Source organism: Dermacentor silvarum, chromosome 11 (genome assembly GCF_013339745.2).
Source record: "Dermacentor silvarum isolate Dsil-2018 chromosome 11, BIME_Dsil_1.4, whole genome shotgun sequence".
NCBI classification, from domain to species: Eukaryota; Metazoa; Arthropoda; class Arachnida; order Ixodida; family Ixodidae; genus Dermacentor; species Dermacentor silvarum.
The window spans coordinates 47,497,590-47,518,396 of NC_051164.1; the positions used below are offsets into that span (position 1 = coordinate 47,497,590).

Genomic DNA, 20,807 nt, shown 5'->3' on the forward strand with positions numbered 1-20,807 from the left:
CCCTTCGCACTGTATATATGCATTGATGTATTTGAAAGCTACCATATTTAACCGCAGCATTTTCAATACTTAAGGAAAATAATTCATACTGCATTGATTAAACAATTCGACGGCCAACGTGAGCATTGCTATAGGACTACTTGATTATATAGAAATCCGCTGTGGGTGTTGCAGAATCAAAGCATGCCGGTTGTTACGGCGTTATAACCGGAGCTCTCCGAGTGAGCGCAATTTTCTTATCAGCGCTCATACTCAAGTAAATAATACAATTATTGGAACTGCACAAACCTATTTTGTGAGCCCGTGCCTCAATAATGAAACGTTCGTCCCAGCAAAGCATTTTTTAACCGTTCGTAGTCAGCGATACGTTACAAGAGACGCATTTCTAGGAAGTCTGGCATATTGCTGGCTAGTTGTATACAGAACAGGGAAACACTTACGTCCGGCAAGCCGAAGATGCCGCCCGAGTCCAAGGACTTCGAGCCGACACCTGAGGCCACTAAAAGCAAAGTGCCGGCTCTTTCAATAAAGTTTATTTCTTCTTCTTCTGACGCAAGAGGAAACGCTTACCGAAAGGTTTAAATTTTGAACAAGGGCTTTTGAAAGGTAAAGGGAACTCTGCGTCCTCGTATGACCATGCGGCTGATTGGTGCTAATGTTAAGCCTTGTCAAGAGGTGGCAGCTGATTGGTGCTAATGTTAAGCCTTGTCAAGAGGTGGCAGCTGGTCGGTGCTAATGTTAAGCCTTGTCAAGAGGTGACACCTGCCCGGACTCTGTCGGCCGCGTGCACTCGCAAATGCCGAGCGAGGTTTCCGCTTTCGGCGAATTTCCTTCCACACTCGAGGCAACTGTGCGGCTTTTCGCCGGTGTGGGTGCGCACGTGTTTGCTCAGCACAGTTGTGCGGGAAAAGGTGGCCGGGCACAAGCGGCAGGCGTAGGGTCGCTCGCCCGTGTGCCTCCGCGCGTGGCACTTGAGGGTTCCTTTCCGAGCGAACTGGAGTCCGCAGTCGAGGCACGCGTACGGTTTTTCGCCGGAATGCGTGCTTGCGTGCGCGAGCAGGTGCGACTTCTGGGTGAACTTCCGGCCGCACGCGGCGCACGTGTGACGCTTGTCGCCGGTGTGCGTGGCCAGGTGGTCCCGAATTGAGGACTTGACGCTCAAAACCTTGTGGCATATGTCGCACTCGTGGAACTTGACGTTGATGAGCTTCCTATCACGCTTTGCGCGGGTTTCCTTGGTGCCACTTGAAACTCTGCGAGTATAGGAGAAACTTACGCGTTACGTTCACGTACTGATGTCACACTATAGCATACTGAATGCACCCGAGCGAGTAATTTATATCCTGAACACTCGTCGACACCCGTCGGTGAATAAGGTTGCTTCTCAGTCAAGGTTCACCCTTTAAGGGCGAGACATGTACTTACAGGAAATAAATGTCTATTTTATATTTAAGTGTGCAAAAAACATAGAATAAGCTTATAATCAACAAAAAAAGATGTTGTTTGCAATCTGTTGCACCTAGATTGGGTGCAGATTAATTAGAGAACTATACGTGACGAAAAATGGCAAAATTTGTCGCCTCTGTATGCCGTGTAGAATACGTGCCAGCAGTATTGAATGCGCACTTACTAAAACGACATGTTATCACTAACTAGACAACAGAAATCTAGAAACAAAGACAATGATATGAACAGTAAACATGTCTGTCTCCATTTCGTCTTTTTAGATCCAATAGTCTTTTTTAGAAAACACAGACTAGCGTAAGGAATATGGCTTTTAAGCGGCTTTCAAGTTAGCCCTCGTGAACTCGGCTCTGATATATAGTTGTAAATATTCGGTTCAAAACGCAGAAGGCTACACGAAACGTGTACAAGCTGTGAATTAAAGTTATTTAGTCGTTTGCGTATAGGGAAAGTTATACCATTAAACTCGCAGTTCAAAAGACCATTCCAAAAGGTCAGACTAAAGTTTCGGAAATTCCTACAGCACAGTAAGTGAATATAAAACATATATTTCCCCAGTAAAAACCTTAACATATTAACCCATGGGACGACTAGGCTTTTTTTTTTTTCATTCTGTAAAGCTGCGTGAAGCAAAGCAAAAGGCTGCACGTGTCCTCTCTTCTTTGATCACCTTGTCCCTCGCCCTACGTGCATTTTTCAAAATCAATCATCCAACCTGTTTTCCTAAGCAGAATTCTACTTTTGAATACCATACCGCAAAGTGCTCTAAAGCGTAATGAACCAATCTATGCTAATAGCTCACACTGGCCCTATTTGTGAAACCCTAACTACTGTACGTGCGTCATTTGCCCTTATGTCGGCGATTGCATGCCCAAAAGTGTTTGTAACATCAAGAGAGTTAGCTACAGCAGCTCTCTCAATATTATGTTGATCTAATATTTGAACACACGTATTACGCAGCGTCTAGTTGCATTCCGTTCAAACCCTGTAGGCGAGTGACACCTTCCCCCCCCCCCCCCTCCCCGCTACGAGCATGCGCCAGCAACAATTCTATATTCACGAGGGCTCACCGTACGTCGCCATCGATGGCAGTGGCGTAATTTGACGTTCCAGTACGACGTTTACGCGTTGCTTTTTTGCTGCGCGTAGGGCCCATAGTTTGCAGTTGACGGACGATTGTTGCCGAGTGACTTGAGATGATGTCTTTGACCAGAGTGAAGGCCTCTGTTAAATAAAGGGGGGAGGAATAATAACGCTGCATTTGGCGCCTAACGTATTAGTCAAATAGGAAATCGGCTAACAGTTGACGCGCTGACTCAAACGGTAAAGGAGGCCTGTCATTTTGCCACGCTTCTTTCGAAGCCTTGGAAAACGTGTTTAAACCAGGAACCGAAATAAAAACCTGACCGCACAACGCAAGCACTTATTTCCCTATGCGTCAACTCTGAAGATGCCGCACAAGAGCTGTTAGCAATCTGTCATTTGCAGCGGCGACAATTTGAGCCTCGGCTTTGTACATTTCTTTTGTGTTTCATTAACACCCTACAACGCGTCGCGTGGTACAAACTCTGGTGGCACGTAGCAAGTTCTGAACAATGCGCTCGGATAGCGTATAGGTTTATCAGAGAGGAAACAGTTTTCCGAATGTAACTGATACAAGTGGTCACGTCGCAGTATATGGTAGCTGGCAATGGCTCTAATCCGACTCACTACAAAATGCGCCACGCGGGAAGCAGCCTGCAAATGCCTATAGACGCAAGCGGGAAGTACGGCGCGCCCTCAAGAATGAGTGGATAGATGGTCTTAGAAAAGATATGACGTCACAATAGATTTTTGATGTGCTTGTCTGCCTGCGAACTTCACACTCACACGCATGGAGGAAGGAAACAAACTCAGAGGGGAAATTACGTCACGAAGCCCGCTTCGACAAGCGAACTCTTCCTGAAGTCATTGCTTTCGCGTTTTCCCTTGCAGTGTCGGCGCAACCCGTGGCCCTTGAGACTCGGTGAATTTGTCGAGAATGTTTGGTTCACGGCAGTCTTAAATCGATGCGCACTTATTCGGCTGCCCTGCTGCGATTTTAGTGCTTTGCGCTCTGCCGGCAGTGAGGGAACCCTAAAACCTACCGCGCGCTCTAACGTGACGATGACATGTCGTACTGACTCGCTTGGCTTCAACCGTCTTGCGCCAGGCTGCCAAGTAGTTTTTTTTTTTCTCTATGCTTACAAGGCTAACAACAAACACCTCAGAAAGCATCGTTGACAGCGTTCCCTAAATGAAGTGTGAGAAGACACAGTGAACAACACTCTCATACAGGCATATACGACGACCAGCGGGCTTTTCCGGCCTTGCCGTCCACGAACAGATAAAAATACGTACTGCACGAGCTAGATGACAATGTTTTTCCTATTCGTTTCTTTATCCTCATTTTTCACGCTACAGCGAGAGTGCTCCACCTTTCATTTGATTGTATTATCCAACTCGATCAGCTCTCTTCGTTTTGTTACAGAAATACTGCGACGCTGATTATGTAAACCAGGGTAAATGCATCATCATCGAAGGTCTTTTTTGATACACAGAAACCACTACATTTTAGTTGGTCAATATAAAAAAATTCAGTCGCTTGGCAGAGCCTCGCGTCGTGTTCTCGCCAATTGTCACGTCCTTTGCGGTCTCCTCATTATGTACACCTAGAAATCGACCAATTTCTCCGAGTCTGCACTATCACTAAGCAGCCCCCCCCCCCCCCCCCCCCTCCCCCACACACACACACTTAGGCACGCAATAAAGGCTTTCGGTTTTGTAAGAACTTTGTAAAAGACGCCTCACCTGGAGTGCAGTTCGGCAAGTTGACCGACGTTCGAAGCAGAACCTGGCACAATAAACACGCTGATGACGATGCGCATTGCACCGGCCGACGCCCGTTGCCACGTTCTTTCGCAAATTTCGCCACCTATCGCTTACGAGGAATATAAGAAAAATTCTTGCACGACAAGTTGTTAATATATACAGAAGTAACTAAAATTGTCTCTAAATCTGACCGCGTGGCCATGTGCAGCTTTTCTTCTTTCTCGAAATTGGCAGCGCATTGCGACTGTTTGGTATAAACCGAGCGAAATGCGTTGTTCAGAACAGGAAGAGAGAGTTCGTCAACTTTTATTGATGCCAGCAATCACGGAGGCGGACGCAGCCTCCCTCCGCCTAGCAGACGGCCGAGATCCCCTGGGTTTCAGCGGCTGCCTCGGCTAGTTGGACGAGTCTATTCTCACCCGATGCTTGTCCTATCCCCCATAGTGGGTATGAGCCATATCTTGAACCACACCAAACTAAGAAGCCAAACCAGCCAACCAGCCAACCAACGAACCGATCAAGCAACCAACCAACCAACCGGTGTAACGGACAATGGCCTAAAGGGCAGATCCCGAAACCGAGCAAATGCCCAAACGGCGCCATTTTCAGTTTCAATTTTTGTATTCTCGTTCCACCTTTATCGACTGTGCTACCGGCGTATTTCAATTTGAGCTTTCTCTTCTCGCTGACATTTCAGCTGTCGTGCGGCTTTGTTTATTATCTGTTGATCATGTTCGCTTTCAACCACAAGCCGCCGCAAGTGTCCACTTTGTAGGCATCGTCATCCGCTTCCCGACGGGGATTATACAGGGTGTCCCAACTACCATGCACCAAGATTTAAAAATATGCAAATGCCATGTAGCTGAACAGAACCAAGGTAACGTTGTCTGCCGTCGCTTGGAGATACTCAGATTATTAATGCCAACGCATTATACTCGTATGCCCCATGAAGCGGGAAATGCGGCGTTGGCGTGACCACGCCATATTTCGAAAAGTTACAAACCCTCGACCTTTGGTGCTAATTAAGGCAAAGTTATTTAACGTACAGCTAACTAATATACAGTTAATTAAGGCACTCGAACGCAAGACCTTTGATGGGCGTTGAACCCACGACCTTTGGCCGAGGCATTAACTACTGTTTAATGCGCATATTTCTTTTGTATTCCGGGCTACTTATCCGGATTAATTTGATTTAAGCTACATGTTATACATCATGTGATCTGTATACTGCTTATGTGACTTTTAATTTGATATGAACATGTGTGAAGTATTTCGTATTGTCATTTGTACCGCTGACGCTGATTGTCAACAGGAGCGGGAGCCCTTTGTCAGGCCTTTGTAGCCTTTTGCTCCTGCTCCTTGTTTCTGTAATGGAAGCAGGAAAAAAATAAACTTCAAACTTCAAAACTTCAAACTTCAATAATGCCAAGGTAATTAAGATTCAGTTAATTAAAATATAGTTAGTGGAGGCGCTCGAGCCCATGACCATTGGTGGCAGTCGAACCATCCACCTTTGGCGTTGATTAAGGCGAAGTAGTAGTCGAAACCTCCACCTTTGGTGCTAATTAAGCCGCAGGTATTTAACACACAGTTAATTAAGGTATTCCTAATTAAGGCTCTCGAACCCACGACCTTTGTTGGCAGTTCGTGGAACTGAGGAAGCTTGTGTGTGCGTCAACTACATCACAGAAACACTCGAAATGAAAACGAATACATGACATTAGCTGCATGTGAACAATCGTGCGTCATAAATTCGTGTGAAAGCTACGGCTTCTAAGTCAAGTACGTAAAAAAAGACGCCGCATACGCGTGGAAACGTTTCGGTCATGTAGTTAATGAACGGCTGAAAGAGACTAGGCATCGCGCGGTGGTCGCAGTGCTTTTGCATTAGTCCACGCAGTGATAACTAGAGTGCCTAGCTCTATATTGCCCGCTTGTTGACGTTCTGCTCGTTGGAAATGTCGCCATTCCGCACAATTTTGTAACCATCACCGACAACCAGGCACGCCCTTCCGCTCCTCATCTTCACTTTCTCGTCCCAAATTTTCCTGCAAGGTATTTCAGTCGCAACCGTGTGTGCGCTCGACGCGTGCGACATGTCCACTTTAGATGCTGACGTTCTTCACCCTTCATCGCATTTAAGACCTCTTACTGGCTCTCCGACAAACTTACATTCAATTTTGCTGTTTATATTTTGCCCGACAAAGCTAGGAACTTATAGAGATATCTTCGACTTAGACGACCGCCTATTGTGGCAATGTTTACTTGTGACTCATGGTAAACACAACAGGGATGCTAGCTCTATTCGCCGACAGCCCTATTTTTTGTTTCGTGCTGAGCGCCAAGTCATCCAAGGTCATGTTATTAAGATGCTTACAAAAGCGTCATCTGGGCGTCCTCCAGCCCATGGAGTTCAATCCTGTTGTCCTGACCAACGAAAAAGTGTGACAGCTGGAGATTTTGTGTCAATCAGCACGCAAGGACATCTTTCCGCGGCCATGTAGTTTTGACGCCTTTGAGTTCGTTCACGGAGCCAAATACTTGTCATCTATAGATGCATGCCCGGAATATTGGCAGATTTCCGTTGTCGACATGGACCGGGAAAAGACAGCGTGTATTGCACCTGACGTGCTCTATCAATTTAAAGTTACACCTTTGGGACTGTTTGATTCCCCAGCGATGTTCAAACGCATGACGGAATCTTTATTTCGAGGCTCTAAGTGGTGATTCAGCCTTTGTTACCTCGAAGAAATCATTGCATTTTCTCCAACGCTTGGAAGTCTTATTACTTGCCTACCGGCCGTTCTACAGCTATTTTGCTCCGTCGCGCAGCCCTACAATTCCACTCCTTCCAAGTGCAATTTCAACGAATGACAAAGGACAGTACTTGACCATTTTGTAAGTGTTACGGACGTCCAGCCTGACCCTGCAAGACCCGTGCCGTCAAGGACTTCTCAAATTAACATCTTGTGCTACAGATGTTTGGAGTGTCACTGCCATGTGCTCCTACTTTGCTGATTAATACGAAATTTTGCAAACATTCCTCCGCAAACATTACTATGGCACCTGCACTTTCCAGAGAAATGGTGCGCTACGAACCCCTTAGGGTGATAACATGTAACAAAACATCAATAAAAAAACGCTTAACCTTGCAATCGGCCTCGCAACGTTTGAAACAGCGAAGTTGAGCGATCGTAGCCCAGTATTTTCCGGAAGTGCGCGAGAACATTTCATCTTATTACTCATGATGATGATAATTTCTTTTCGTGCGTCTCGCACTTACAGTCGTCACTGCGCGTTGCATAGCGCAACTTGCAGCACAGACACCGCGTTCCAGGAGACCCGCTCCGTGAATGCGTCTCTCCCTCTCTCGCTCTCAAAGCGCGCAAAACATCTTCACCTTGCAGAGCACGAGCGTACGAACGCGCCGACTGTGGACGAAGACGACGACGCTTGAACGCAATCAAATGGTTCGCATAAATGCATGCTCTGCACGCGTGGCTGTACAGCCTAGTGGTTGCGATGCAATGCTCGCTTTGGGACCGGGGGTACGCAGGTTCGAATCCCACCACGGCAAGAAAGCTTTTTTTCCTTTGTTTCCTCATACTCACCACGAATTACGGCTGGCTTAAACAGCTTCGCTGTTGAAAATTAAGCACTGCTTTGTTCTCAAAGAACAGCCTTGCACTAAGAAACATTACTGGATGTAAGAGAATACGCTGTTGGTATGCTAAGGGAAAGTGCCTTGAAGACAAGGTCTTCTATGCTGGCTGCACGGGCGTCCCAGGTAAGCATTTATGTTCCAGAGATATGCATAGAACATGATGTTTTAGACATTTCACACATCTTATAGATATCTAGATTTATCCAAACAGCATTACAATTACATTCCATGGATGATCCAAGTCCCATTGCGATTATGTTGCTTTAAGGTTGTAAGGATATCGCAGCTGGACGTATGTGACATCTGATAGATGTTCACTTTAGGCATGCAAATGTCTATACCTAGTCGATATTTTCCAGGTCACGCTAGCCTGTCATAATTACAAATGTCACAGTAGATATACTATCAATGACACGTTCACTATAATGGTCGCAGGAGACACTGTACGGCAGACCGCCCATACAGCAAGATCAGATACATCGCTTGCGCACGTTAGTGCAGGCACCCGCCACGAGGAGGCGCAGCGTCTCATTCTTCTGTGCCTCTCGTGTGGCAAATTGAGCCCAATAAGTTAACTAAAGCTTTAAAATTAGGTAGTATCAGAAGTACATAAGAGATGAAGACATCCTTGTTTCCACCTAGTTTGAATAAGTGAGGAAACATGATTATGTCGTAGGCGTATTGGGTGAAGCAACTATTCATGTGTGGTCCGAAAAATGTCTTTTTGTCATGGTAAAACATGCATAAAATGTCATGTGATGAGCAGCGCAATGCGCAATGGCCGGGCGACCACGTTCCGGAAAAAAAAATTATCCGAAAATTTTCGGCAAGCCTTCGCCACCTAAGCCTGAGCACATGATTCCACCTTTTACTTCTACAATATTTAAGTGCCATATTAAATATAAACGTAATTTGATGCGCAAAAAAGCTCGGGGAATTTCGCGTTTTCGAAGATCATATTGCCTAAAGTTTTAACTATAAAACTTTAATTACACTGCCCCCCCCCCAATCGATACGGCATCTAAATAAATATTCAAGAAAATCTATCAAACTAATGGCATAAAAACCTTTATTCGACCTGTTCTAGAATACGCTGCCGTAGTTTGAAGTCCCCATCAAAAAGGTCTAAACGCTAAACTAGAAAGAATACATAGACTCGCAGTCCGATTTATATGTTCCAGGTACAAAAAAAAAAAGCAGACTCGGTTACCGAAATGTCAATTTCATGTAATTTGGAATTATTACAAATTAGGCGACAGAGGAACAGGAATAAAATTATTATTTCGGATTATCCAGGGTCATGTAAAGATTGATAGAAACAGGTACATAAGTGCACCTGGGAGACTTAGGAAGAGAATAAATCATAATGCAGTCATCCGTCCTTATGCCACCCGCACAAACGTCTATCGTTATTCGTTTTTTCCTAATGTCATCGAAAAATGGAATGGACTACCTGCACATATTGCTGAATGCACTGAATGTAAAAGTGCTTGAAACTTTTGTTGATAGTTTTGTTCCTTGAAACTCATTCAATATTTTTTTTGATGCTCAGCGTTCATGTCAATCATTCTATGCCACTTGTTCGATGATCTTGATATTTTTCGATTACGTTTTGTTGAAGTTTGATGATACTTCAAAGTTTCTTCCACATCTGTTTTGTATTTGTGATGTATTGCCTCCCTGTAATGACCCTCACATGAGGGTTAACAGTATGTTTAAATAAATAATGCACCCACTCGATATCACGTAGGCCATACATCTCAATGTCATCAGTATGTAATGTCCATAAAGAGTCTAATTCTAAAGTAGAATTAACGTCAATGAGACATCGGCTACTTGATATTTGCAAAGTACTTGTTAATAGGACGTCCTATAGTTGGAAAGTCCAGACGTGGATGAATGGATCAAAAATGTACGTGATAGGATATCGGTGGTTCACTGGGGTTTGGCGTTTCTAGGATCTGGTTATCTGTGTATATGTATAACCTGTTAACAAAAGGAGCAATCTCGTTTCTTTGGAATATAGTAGCGAGTCGCCCAAGATATCAAAATGTAGGTCTCAACGACATAAGAAGCGAGCATTACTCGCAGAGTAAAATAATTGTACAGGTGTAATTATCGCCAACAGTTGAAGACTACTCATTGACTCACAGACGGCACTATCTCCGGAATCGGCCCACCTACGCCTTTAGGTAAAAGGACGCGTGCCAACTAAAGTCGACGCCGAAGAAGACAACGCTGACGTACACGCGCGCCAAGAATTGTAAATGCGTGCGCTGGTTGACTGGGTTGAGCAAGATCAGATGAGCCGATTGGCTGGTTGATCCATACGTCACGCGAAGGCGATAGTATCGCCGAGGCGATCGTCGCAGAATACACCCCCATGTCTTCTTTCGCGTCGACTTTGCTTGACTCGCCTTGCCCTTTTCCGTTCAGCGTCGGCTTGCCGACACTCCAGCAAGACGTGGAGTACATTCAGCCTCTCCTCCCATCTACCACAGATGGGAGGTTCAGAAACCGGCAAACCGTAAGAATGGGTACCGTATGTGCACTTTATTCAAGTCGCTAGAACAGGGCATCACATCGTGGTGACTCTGTTAGTGATCATCAATTCCCTAGGTGTGGCTTAATTACGTGGAGCATATTGAAGGTTTCGGCACCTCACAAGTGCGGCCAATATCTCCCCTATTCTTTTTGCGTAGGAATGGATTCTGGTCGTGCGGCAGAAATGGCAAATGACGGATTGCTAGCTTTCATTGCTATGGATGTAGCCGTTTCCTCTGCAAGCACGTCACCCTCAAAACCAATGTGCCCAGGCAGCCAGCATATTACATGTTGGTTTGATGCATAACTAGTGCGTTCGCGTTATCTCCGTGTCAATATATTTGCATGTTTTGAGCCAACTAGTAAATTAATATTGGGCGATTAAAAACCACACAATCTCTTATCTTTTAGAATTCCCTAAAGCTGCAGGAAGGTGGTAGAAAAACTTCGGCGTTTTCTATGGTAAGACCATCAAACAAGGTTAAGACAGATATTTTTCCAACAGAACGACTCGGTGACATTTTCGCTAAACTTGCCCAGACATGCATTAGTAAACAGTCCTTAGAAAAGAGGGCAAATGCATTGCACCCTTCTACTAATGCGCAACGCAGGCCATCCACGTTGAACCTTTAGACAACGTTTGCATGAGAGGCCTCAGTAGAGAATACAAACGCAATTTATAACAAACCTCCAATGATGTTTATTGCAAATAATACAAACATCCATCTTTGCGGATTCGGTCTGTAGGCATACTTATCTGAACACGAAAAAAAAATTGGGGGCGCTCGTATTGTTACACTTGAACGCCTGCCTACCTATCAGCTTAGGGTGTCCACCTTAATATTCTTATTCTAAATAGCATATCTGACACAGAGGGTGGATGTGCAGACCTGCATGTTCCTGCGCGGACGGCAGAAGCATACTTTGGTGAGTGAATTCGCCACTGCACTCATCACATCAGCGTAGAGGCGTATCGTCTGCTTCAAACTGACTTTAAGCCTGAAAGTGGCACTGCACAAACGGCCCTCCTATGTTTTGTGAACCATGCATAGTGTTATGTCTTCGAGGTTAAATTAACTCGAGCAAAATCTCAATTCGTGCCACATTCAACGCATTGGTGTCACTTGTGGCACCAGCGTGTTCCCTTGTGCCGATTGAGAACATATTTGCGGCTAAATTTGCGGCCGCAGACTGGACACTCGTGCCGCTTCTTACCGGTGTGTGTCAGCACGTGCTCGTTCAGCGACGACTTCTGATTGAAATCACGCGGACACAAATGACACTTGTACGGTTTCTCGCCTGTGTGCGTTCGCCAGTGAGCCTCGAGGTGTTGCTTCCGCCTGAATTTCTTGCCGCACGCCGAGCACTGATACGGCTTTTCACCCGTGTGTGTGAGGAGGTGACTTTGTAGGTGCGCGGGCTTGGTGAAAATCTTGCCACACGCTTGACACGTTTTTGAGGAGTTGGGGTATTTCGCTTCACGCGCCACTTGAGCATCTCTGGTCCCGTCAGGTATCCTGTAAGGAGATGCGTATTAAATTCTTAGGGTTTATTTTTGCTATACACAAGGAGACAAAGAAAGTAACGTACAAGGAGCTGCGTGTGCACCACCTTCGTGTAATGCAAAGAAAATTTCACACTTCCAGATACTACAGTTTCGTATGCACTTATTTTAGTGCTATGGGCACCGTTCACTGCTCTGATGACGCTACGACATTTCATGTTTCGCCCCAGTATTGCCGACGCCGGCCGCTAGAGAGGCGATGAAAATGATACGCCATTCCGAACGACAACGGCTTCCTTATTGTCGCTCATTTTAGAGGTATGCACTTATTTTAGTGCTATAGTTTGTTTTACGTTCCGCTTTGGAAAGTTTATTTCGTAATCAACCTAAATGGCTGCACGAGCCGAGTTTAGGGTTTTGAGCAGGTACAATAAAAGCAGTTAAGTAGGGTTGTGCTAAAATCTCGTGATTCGCAGTGACCCCAACCTGCTTGACAGCCCCCGCAACAGCGTTCTTTGTTTGTTCACAGGACCTGTAAGACTGTCCGCCGGGAGGTTCTTCTGGAGGAATAAGAAAACTGGGCTCTTTAGGTGCTCGGCTGTAGTAGCAGCGTTTTATCACGAAATATGAATTCGGTGCAGTAGTAAAACGCAGGAATATCACCATCCGAGTAATGTACGTGTTTTCACGATTTTCTGCATGCGACGCAGCGCTACTGCGGGACGTTGAAGCGCTTGCGCAGCTTCCCTCTCGCTATCAACAATCATCTGCGAGCGTGAGTTGCCTTGGCTGAACGCGAGCCGAAACCACGAGAACAGTTCACCGAATCACGAAAAGTCAGAATTCAAGGAGCAAGAGCCCCCAGATTTTCTCTCTCGCACCCGCTTTTACTCGCGCCTGCGCAAAAACTACTGGCGGCGCCTCCAAGCGGAAGTCGCGGGACCCGCAGTGCCACGCCCCCGCTGTACCTACTAGCAATTGTAAAGTGGCTGCCGGCAAGCCTGACAAGCAGCCAGGGATCTTTGAATACTATCGTGTTCCACTCTTAAAGGCGAAGCTTAAGCGTTCTCCATGATGAGGAAAGAAACTATTGAAGCGTCCTCCAAATTTTGTTGCGCTTTTAGTTTCTGCTTGGACAGTGTTTTACACGCCTAAGCTTTCGAACACTGAATAAAAATTGTGCATAAGTCATCCACAACGTTTGTCAATGTAAGTCAATAGTTCGTATGAACGAACGAACGAGCGAACGAACCAAACTTTTCCTTGGCGAGTGCAAAAGCGGACCAATAAGGCAAATACATGGATTCGATAATAATTTATTGTTATGCGACGGGTGGTCGCTAGTGTTCTACAAAGCGGGGATTGTGGCAAAGCAGGTCCTGGTAATTTGTTTAATTCATTATGCAGTCACCGTGGTAGGCACAAATTTTGGTGCGAACATTATCAGAGAGGCAAATACATTGTATGTTAGCCACTCAAGAGTCATAGCTACACGCCGTCTTCCCGTTTTGCCTAGAGCCTGATATCTATGAGATGCGAATCGAAGAAATTGGTTTCCGTGCGTTGCTGGCCGATTGGACAGACAATTCTTGCGAAGAGCGGAAGCCAGGACATACAGTAGAACCACATCACTACAGTGAACCTAGTAGCTGATAAGTCATAACTACTTTGTTGTGCAATGCAATGGTTGAGCACTCTAGACTAAAGTGAGGACGTTATTGCACCATGCCGAATAATGTCATGGGAACACCAACGGCTTCCTAAGCGCGTCTCCGCAACGGTGAGCTCATTGGCGGTGACCCACATTATGGCACCAGCTCTCTCTTTCGGTCTCTTATGTATTTTTTTTTGGCTTCCAATCATGTCTGATTTCACGCTTCTGTCCGAAACTCTAGGTCGTTCTACATCACTTCGGCTCGCGCGCGCATCTGCGCCGCACCAGACAGAACACATGCTTTAAGAGCGCTATGTCGCGGCTGACGTGTTTCGCTTTTTGCACTGAAGTGACATCGTGAGTAGAGCTTCAATCACGAATGGATGAACGTGTGCGAGGCCAGAATGCATCGCTATGCACAACGACCGATTCTCCCGAGCTTAGCAACATTTTTTGATCGTGTGAAACATCAAACTACAGTCTTCTGCAAGATGATGCCGACTGAAGGGCGACTCTAAGCACAGACAGCTGCATCACACAAATAAGACCTAAACTTTCATTACAATCCTTGAAAACTGGCCGCGAGATTGCCCTGTTAACACTGTTCCACAAATTCATTCATTCCACTCGCGTACCGGCATGCTTGAAACGATCCTACTCCACATCACACAGGCTTCATGATAATTTCAGCTATACCCGCATTTACGGTTCTACACCCTTCTTCCAATAGTCTGTTCTTTCTCGTGTCATCAGGTTTTGGAATTCTCTCCGGATAGCATCGCATGCCTGTCCAACTATGATTCATTCTGTGACGCCTTGACCGACTATATGTATAATAAAATGTGAGGTTTTAAGGCTGTCGCACAAGGCATTCTTGTATTTGCACTACGTTTTGCACCTCATTGTAGGCGTTTGTACCGTTATGTCGCTGTGTTTACCGTTATCTCGCTTTGTCGCGTTAGTATATACCTCGGTTGTGGTTCCGGTTGTGTTATGTAAATTGCTACTATTTTATGTAAGTCATATTCTATGTATTTTCTTTGTATTTTTTATGTACTGCCCCCCTTATTAATTGCCTGAATTGAACCCTGTAAGATATTTTTCAATAAAAAATTAAACAATGTGGCCGAAATCCTGGCAAACCTTTTCCCAATCGTTCAGTTTTCGCTGTATTAGTAACGCCTGCACAACACCTTCTTTTCCACTAATAGCAAAAAAAACACAATGATTTCCTGACGCGCTCACCCTGTATCGCCTATCTGCGATGAACTTCTGCATTATGCTTCGTGTCGCATACATAAGTTTGAAAAAAAGGAAAACTGGAGTTGCCTTAGTAAAAACATTCCACATATCTTATAAGACGAACTTTACAAGAGGTTACAACACGGATTCCGTTGATGTAATATTACAACGGAAACTTCTAGCGTCGACACTCACCTTGTACTGTACTGAGCGCTCACTGAAACTTGCTGAAAGCCAGCGCAGCCTGTAATCGGCGATGCGTGGCCATCGGAGCTGGACGCTGTCGAGGTGGGATCAGATGCACGATTATCGGCCATACCAGTACGCCTCGCTTAAACAGTCGAATCGCTATTAGGCTTCGACGCTGCCAATATCAGCTCTTCAGTTAATTACTATTACATTACGTGGTAAGCACAAGGTAACGAAAGATAGTTGAAACTGAGGCTTGACGCTGCGGGAGTACGAGCGGCGGACGTACCGCCGAACATGCGAGCGAGTAGCAGCTATCTCTCGTAATAACGTGCAGCAGCGATGAAAGAACAAGAGACCGCGGCGAACGCTACTGTCACCGTTGCGTCAAGGGCCTAGGTGGAAACCCGGCGCATGTGCGGTGAGTGCTTGGCATGGCTGTATTGGCCGTATTTCCACCGCGCGCGTCACGTCTAGTGAGACGCACGTTTGTCGTCATATGTAGCTATGCGTTTGTTTTTTTGAGCTAATACTTTCGTCCATTTTTTGTAGCGCTTACTCTGTTCTTGTGTGCATAAAAATCAAACTCAAACTTAGGTTGCATCTACGAAATGCAATGAATTCAAGGTGTGGTGGAGCGGGGATCTTACGAATCCTTTAAATGTTCGGCAGCGAAGGGGCAATGCTTTTACGTCTTGCTGCAAAACTAATTCTGATCCGGAGTCCAACGCATGGTGTTGTTCGTTGTGGTTGCGATACCTAGTGACCCAATTTAGAGTGAAAGTGGATCATTGAAGGGCGCCCCAAATGCCCAGTGCCACATGCTCAGTGGCCCCAGGGGCGCATAGTCAGTGTCGTTCGGTATCGGCCCATATATTTAGACTGCATCATTTCCGGGAACGGCCGACACGTTTAGGCTACAGTGTATTCCGGCTGCATAATTTGGAGAGTGACGGATGGTGCGTCACGCTGACGACAGTTGTTTTCTTGGAGGAACTGCAACATACGCGGTGACAACACGGCGTAAACTTTCGGGCCACACTTTCTGTGGAAGGTGTGGTTTGCTCCCTTTCCCAGCCACTAGTAAGAAACGCGTTAGTTGAGGGAGCTTCCTAGCGAGTAGGCCTACACGTGAGTGGCTGAACTTGCGCTGACTCGATTCGGAGCCTACTACTGCCACGCGGGAACTTGGCGTTAAACTGGTGCTTGAGGAGCGGTACATACGCAATCGCACATACCCACGGGCACAGCTCACAATGGCCGCATTGGGCACATACCTAGTGGCAAATACCCACGGGAACGGCCCACTTTACCTAGTGGTCCAAGTTAGCCTCAAAGAGGTTTATTCATGACAAGGTTCCACTGCAGCTGCTGCTACTGTTGCTGCGATTGTCTGGCATGTCACGCCGGGGTGGGGGTGGGGGACGCAGAGGGATGCAAACACGAATACCTTTTGGAAAATGTACGCACAAGAGTCTTAAACATACAAGAAACATGCTTATTTCATGTATGACGCGCGACCTTCACGGCGCTGGAAGTATTCCGCTCAAGCATAAAATGTGCTAGATGAATATCCAAATAAATATCGTGTTTCATTTTTGCGTGTCAGTGCAGAAGCGCGCGCATTTTTGGCACCTCAAGATACAACTTCGTACTTTGTTCCTGGCCATGTGTGTTATAAAGGCCTGCCTCGTAAACAAAAGTTGTCGCTCCTAACATTGTGCAGTAATAAAACTTCGCTTTCCATAGTGGCACATTATAATTACTTTTTACGATGTCGACGTGGAAGGTGTGGCTCACTGTATTGCTTTTAGAGTTGTCGGAACCCGCCGTGGTTGCTCAGTGGTTATGGTGTTGGGCTGGTGATCACGAGGTCGTGGGATCAAATCCCGACCACGGCGGCCGCATTTCGATGGGGGCGAAATGAGAAAACACCCGTGTACTTAGATTTAGATGCACGTTAAAGAACCCCAGGTGGTCCAAATTTACGGAGTCCCCCACTACGGCGTGCCTCATAATCAGATCGTAGTTTTGGCACGTAAAACCCCATAATAAAAATTTTTTTAGTTGTCGGACATCGCGCTAGGCGTTAAGAATTTCGTATGTCCTGGTCGAGCCCAAAAGTAACTGTAGTTTTGTCTATGACATTGCGTGTTATATGTACAGATGCGCCAGTTCCAACAGTGACACTGCTGACATCTCTATTTGCTGCCAATCGCGCTGAACGCGAGCATCAAGCAAGGAACAAAGAAAAATAATCTTGGAGGACGCTTAAGCTTCACCTTTAATAGTGGAACGCGATAGCATTCAAATATCCCTGACTGCTTCTCACGCTTTCCGGCAACTGCAGCTTATGTAACCGCAATGTTTACCGGGAAACGCTGGTGGCGAACGCTACGCACAAAGGTGAGCTTTTCTGGTAGAAACGTGGCCTCTTGCGTGCGCCGATCCCGGAGGTAGTGCACAGCCGCCCCAAAAACAATTACATCATTTCCAGGCTGATGTTACTGTTTCGCACTTTTAATATTTCAGTCAACGATTTAACATAAAAGGCATGCGCTATCGGTGTGTTCTTTCATGACATTTGTTCGTGGGCTGTCATTCTCAAAATTCCGAAGAAGAACTATGTGAAGAATGTACGACAGGGTATGAGCAATTTTAGTGATAAAATGAGGTGGCAATACAAGCAGAATATACCGCATGTCCTACTTTTCTTGTGGAGAACCAAGGTAGCTGTGGAATCCTTGTAGATATTTGCCAAGATATTCACGTATGCCTTTGTACTCCTTGATTACGCAATGCCTCTATGACTGCTGGTATCTCTACTGAATCAAATGCCTTTTCATAATCTACGAAAGGCATATAGAGAGGTTGATTTCACTCTGCAGATTTCTCGATTACCTGATTGATGAAGAAAAGTAGAAAGTTACCTATCAAGAAAGGGGAAAGGCAAGGAGACAATCTCTCCAATCCTATTCACTGCATGCTTATAAGTATTCAAGCTCTTGGACTGGGAAGGATTCGCAGTGAGGATTAACGGCGAATATGTCAGCAACCTTCGGTTTGCAGATGACATTGTCTTATTCAGCAACAATGGGGACGAATTACAGCAAATGGTTGTAGACTTTAACCGAGAAAGTGTAAGAGTGGGGTTGAAGATTAAAATGCAGAAGACGAAGATAATGTTCAATAGCCTGGCAAGGGAACAAGAATTCAGGATCGCCAGTCAGCCTCTAGAGTTTGTAAAGGAGGACGTTTATCTAGGTCGATTACTCACAGGGGGACCCTGATCATGAGAAAGAAATTACAGAAAAATAAAATTGAGTTGGAGTGTATACAACAGGCGTTACCAAATCCTGACTTGGAGCTTACCACTTTCGCTCAAAAGTAAAGTGTACAATCATTGCAGTCTACCGGTGCTAAAATATCGGGCACAAACTTGGATGTTAACAAAGAATCTCGAGAACAAGTAAGGGACCACACAAAGAGCGATGGAACCAAAAATGTTAGGCCTAGCGTTAAGAGACAGAAAGAGAGATGTGTGGATCAGAGAGCAAACGGGGATAGCCGATATTCTAGTTGACATTAAGAGGAATTAAGCTGGATAGGCCATCTAATGCGCAGGATGGATAACCGGTGGACCGTTAGAGTTACAGAATGGATACTAAGAGAAGGGAAGTGCAGTCGAGGACGGCAGACAACTAGGTGGGGAGATGAAGTTAGGAAATTGGCAGGCGCAAGTTGGGAATCAGCTAGCGCAAGACAGGGTATAATTAGAGATTGTATAATTGGAGATCGCAGGCTTCGGCCTGCAGTGGACATAAATATAGGCTGATGATGATGATGATATCGCATTTCCTATAGCAAGGCGTGGCATATACGCATAGCTAAACAAAATGTTCTCTAACGGACAACTCCGACACCGGATTTTCTGCGACACGGGGCCCTGGACGCTATCGCGTTAAAACAGAGATGGAACGTCACTTGGGCGTCTTGAAGCCTAGTCATAAAAAATGTAAAGTTTCAAGTTAATTTCTCTACTTAGACATGAGGTCGTACTAAATACGCAAAAATTCTTTAGACCCCTAGCCAAAGGCTAGTCACGGGTCCAGTAACAAAAATGAGGAAAGCCTCACGGGAAAATTGCAGAAACTTCACTGGAGTTGTCTTAAGCATGGCCCCAAACTTCAGTTGGCTCACCCGAAGATTTCAACTTGGCCCACCCCGAGATGCAGTGGTGGGAGTCAAACCCACGACTCTGCAATGGGCTGTGGTGAGGGAAGCGTGCACATGCCGGCACCCACGGCGGCTGCTCTAATCAGCACGCGGGCACCGGAGGTGCGCCAGTTGCAGAATGAGTCCGTGGTGCTCGCAAACAGGAACATCACACCCACGGGTGAGTCTATTAAAATGAGGAGCCATGAATATTGACAGGCGTACATTTGCCTTACTGTGATAGCAATTACACGGACACTCCCAAAACCATGATCTGGTTATGGGGTACGTAGTAGTGGGAGACTCCGGAATAATTTGCACCACCTGAGATTCTTTAACGTGCTCTTAAATCTAAGCACACGGGTGTTTTCGCATTTCGCCCTCATCGAAATGCGGTCGCCGTACAGTCCCGACGTGGGAGCGGCCCACTGCGCGCTAGCACGCGCCCTAAAGGACACTAATAAAGTTATTCATCCATCATACATCCAGGTAAATTTCCACTGCTGCCGTCGGCGTCGCCGTGATGTTCCGTATGAAGTCCAAGCGCGATAAAATCGCACCCGTGCGCCGTATTCTGTAGGTGCGAGCGAAAGCTTGCGAGGGTTAGCCGGAAAAGATGGCGGCTTGATGCGCTGGTGTCTTCTCGCAGTCGCAAGGAAAGAAGGCGGTAAAAGTGGGCATCGCCTTTTCGCGCGCGATGGGGGAGGAGCGGAGTGATGTTCGCGTACTAGGACGAGGGGCTAGGCGGCGGCTAAAGGGGGGGGTGGGTGGCTCATCTCCTCTTTTACTCCAGCTGTGGTGGCTGAGCGCGGCCGCCACAGCTGGCGGCCGCGCTTGAAGGCTAGCCCACCTGAGAAAGCTGACGGCTTCGTGTGCACTGCGTTCTCGCGAGCCTAGTTTGCGTTGAACCGAGAGGTGGGATGACGGGGAATCCGCTCGCCGCGGCTGCCGCTCCTCATCACGCCATCGTTCAGACAGCGAGGGTGCACGGTCATCATATATATCATGGGGTTTTACGCGCCGAAACCATGATCTGGTTATGAGGTACGTAGTAGTGGGAGACTCCGGAATAATTTGCACCAGCTGAGGTTCTTTAACGTGCTCTTAAATCTAAGCACACGGATGTTTTCGCATTTCACCCTTATCGAAATGCGGCCACCGTGGCAGGGATTCGATCCCGCGACCTCGTTCTGAGCAGCCCAACGCCATAACCACTGAGCCACCACGGCGGGTTACCAAGAGTGGTTTCAAAATGCGTCAGCAATGCAACAAAGAATATGTATTCTTTGAGTACCGATATTGAGGTTGCACTCTTCTAGGCAGATAGGCGAGTATACCGAACTCATCTCCCTGCTTAGCGCGTTTACATCAAGTGTCACTCAACCTCTCGGTCTGACAGCCTATACGAATGAAGCTTAAAGTGAAATGCCTCTGTTAAAGGCTGTGACACCAATCTGGGACAATCTGTGACACCTACTATG

General features: G+C 46.3%; 1 protein-coding gene across 1 annotated transcript; it reads right to left on the reverse strand.

The window, feature by feature from the left end:
* Window positions 1-575: 575 nt before the first annotated feature.
* LOC119432558 (zinc finger protein 84) lies at window positions 576-15,481 on the reverse strand. The gene is made up of 6 exons (XM_049658297.1): window positions 15,118-15,481; window positions 11,647-12,039; window positions 6,245-6,362; window positions 4,294-4,417; window positions 2,535-2,688; window positions 576-1,253 (listed from the first exon to the last, which is right to left on the reverse strand). Exons 1-6 carry the CDS (start codon window positions 15,237-15,239, stop codon window positions 749-751), a joined length of 1,416 nt encoding a protein of 471 aa, XP_049514254.1. The 5' UTR covers window positions 15,240-15,481; the 3' UTR covers window positions 576-748.
* Between the last annotated feature and the right edge of the window lie 5,326 nt (window positions 15,482-20,807).

Bases quoted from the DNA above. Each gene is read 5' to 3' on its own strand.
- LOC119432558 (XM_049658297.1), bottom strand. From the start codon at position 15,239: ATGGCCGATAATCGTGCATCTGATCCCACCTCGACAGCGTCCAGCTCC. The intron at 6,363-11,646 runs GTGACACCAATG...AATACCTTGCAG, and splicing joins GGAACACGCTGGTGCCACAA to GAAAATTTGGGACGAGAAAG. The intron at 1,254-2,534 runs GTGAGCCCTCGT...CTATACTCGCAG, and splicing joins GCCATCGATGGCGACGTACG to AGTTTCAAGTGGCACCAAGG.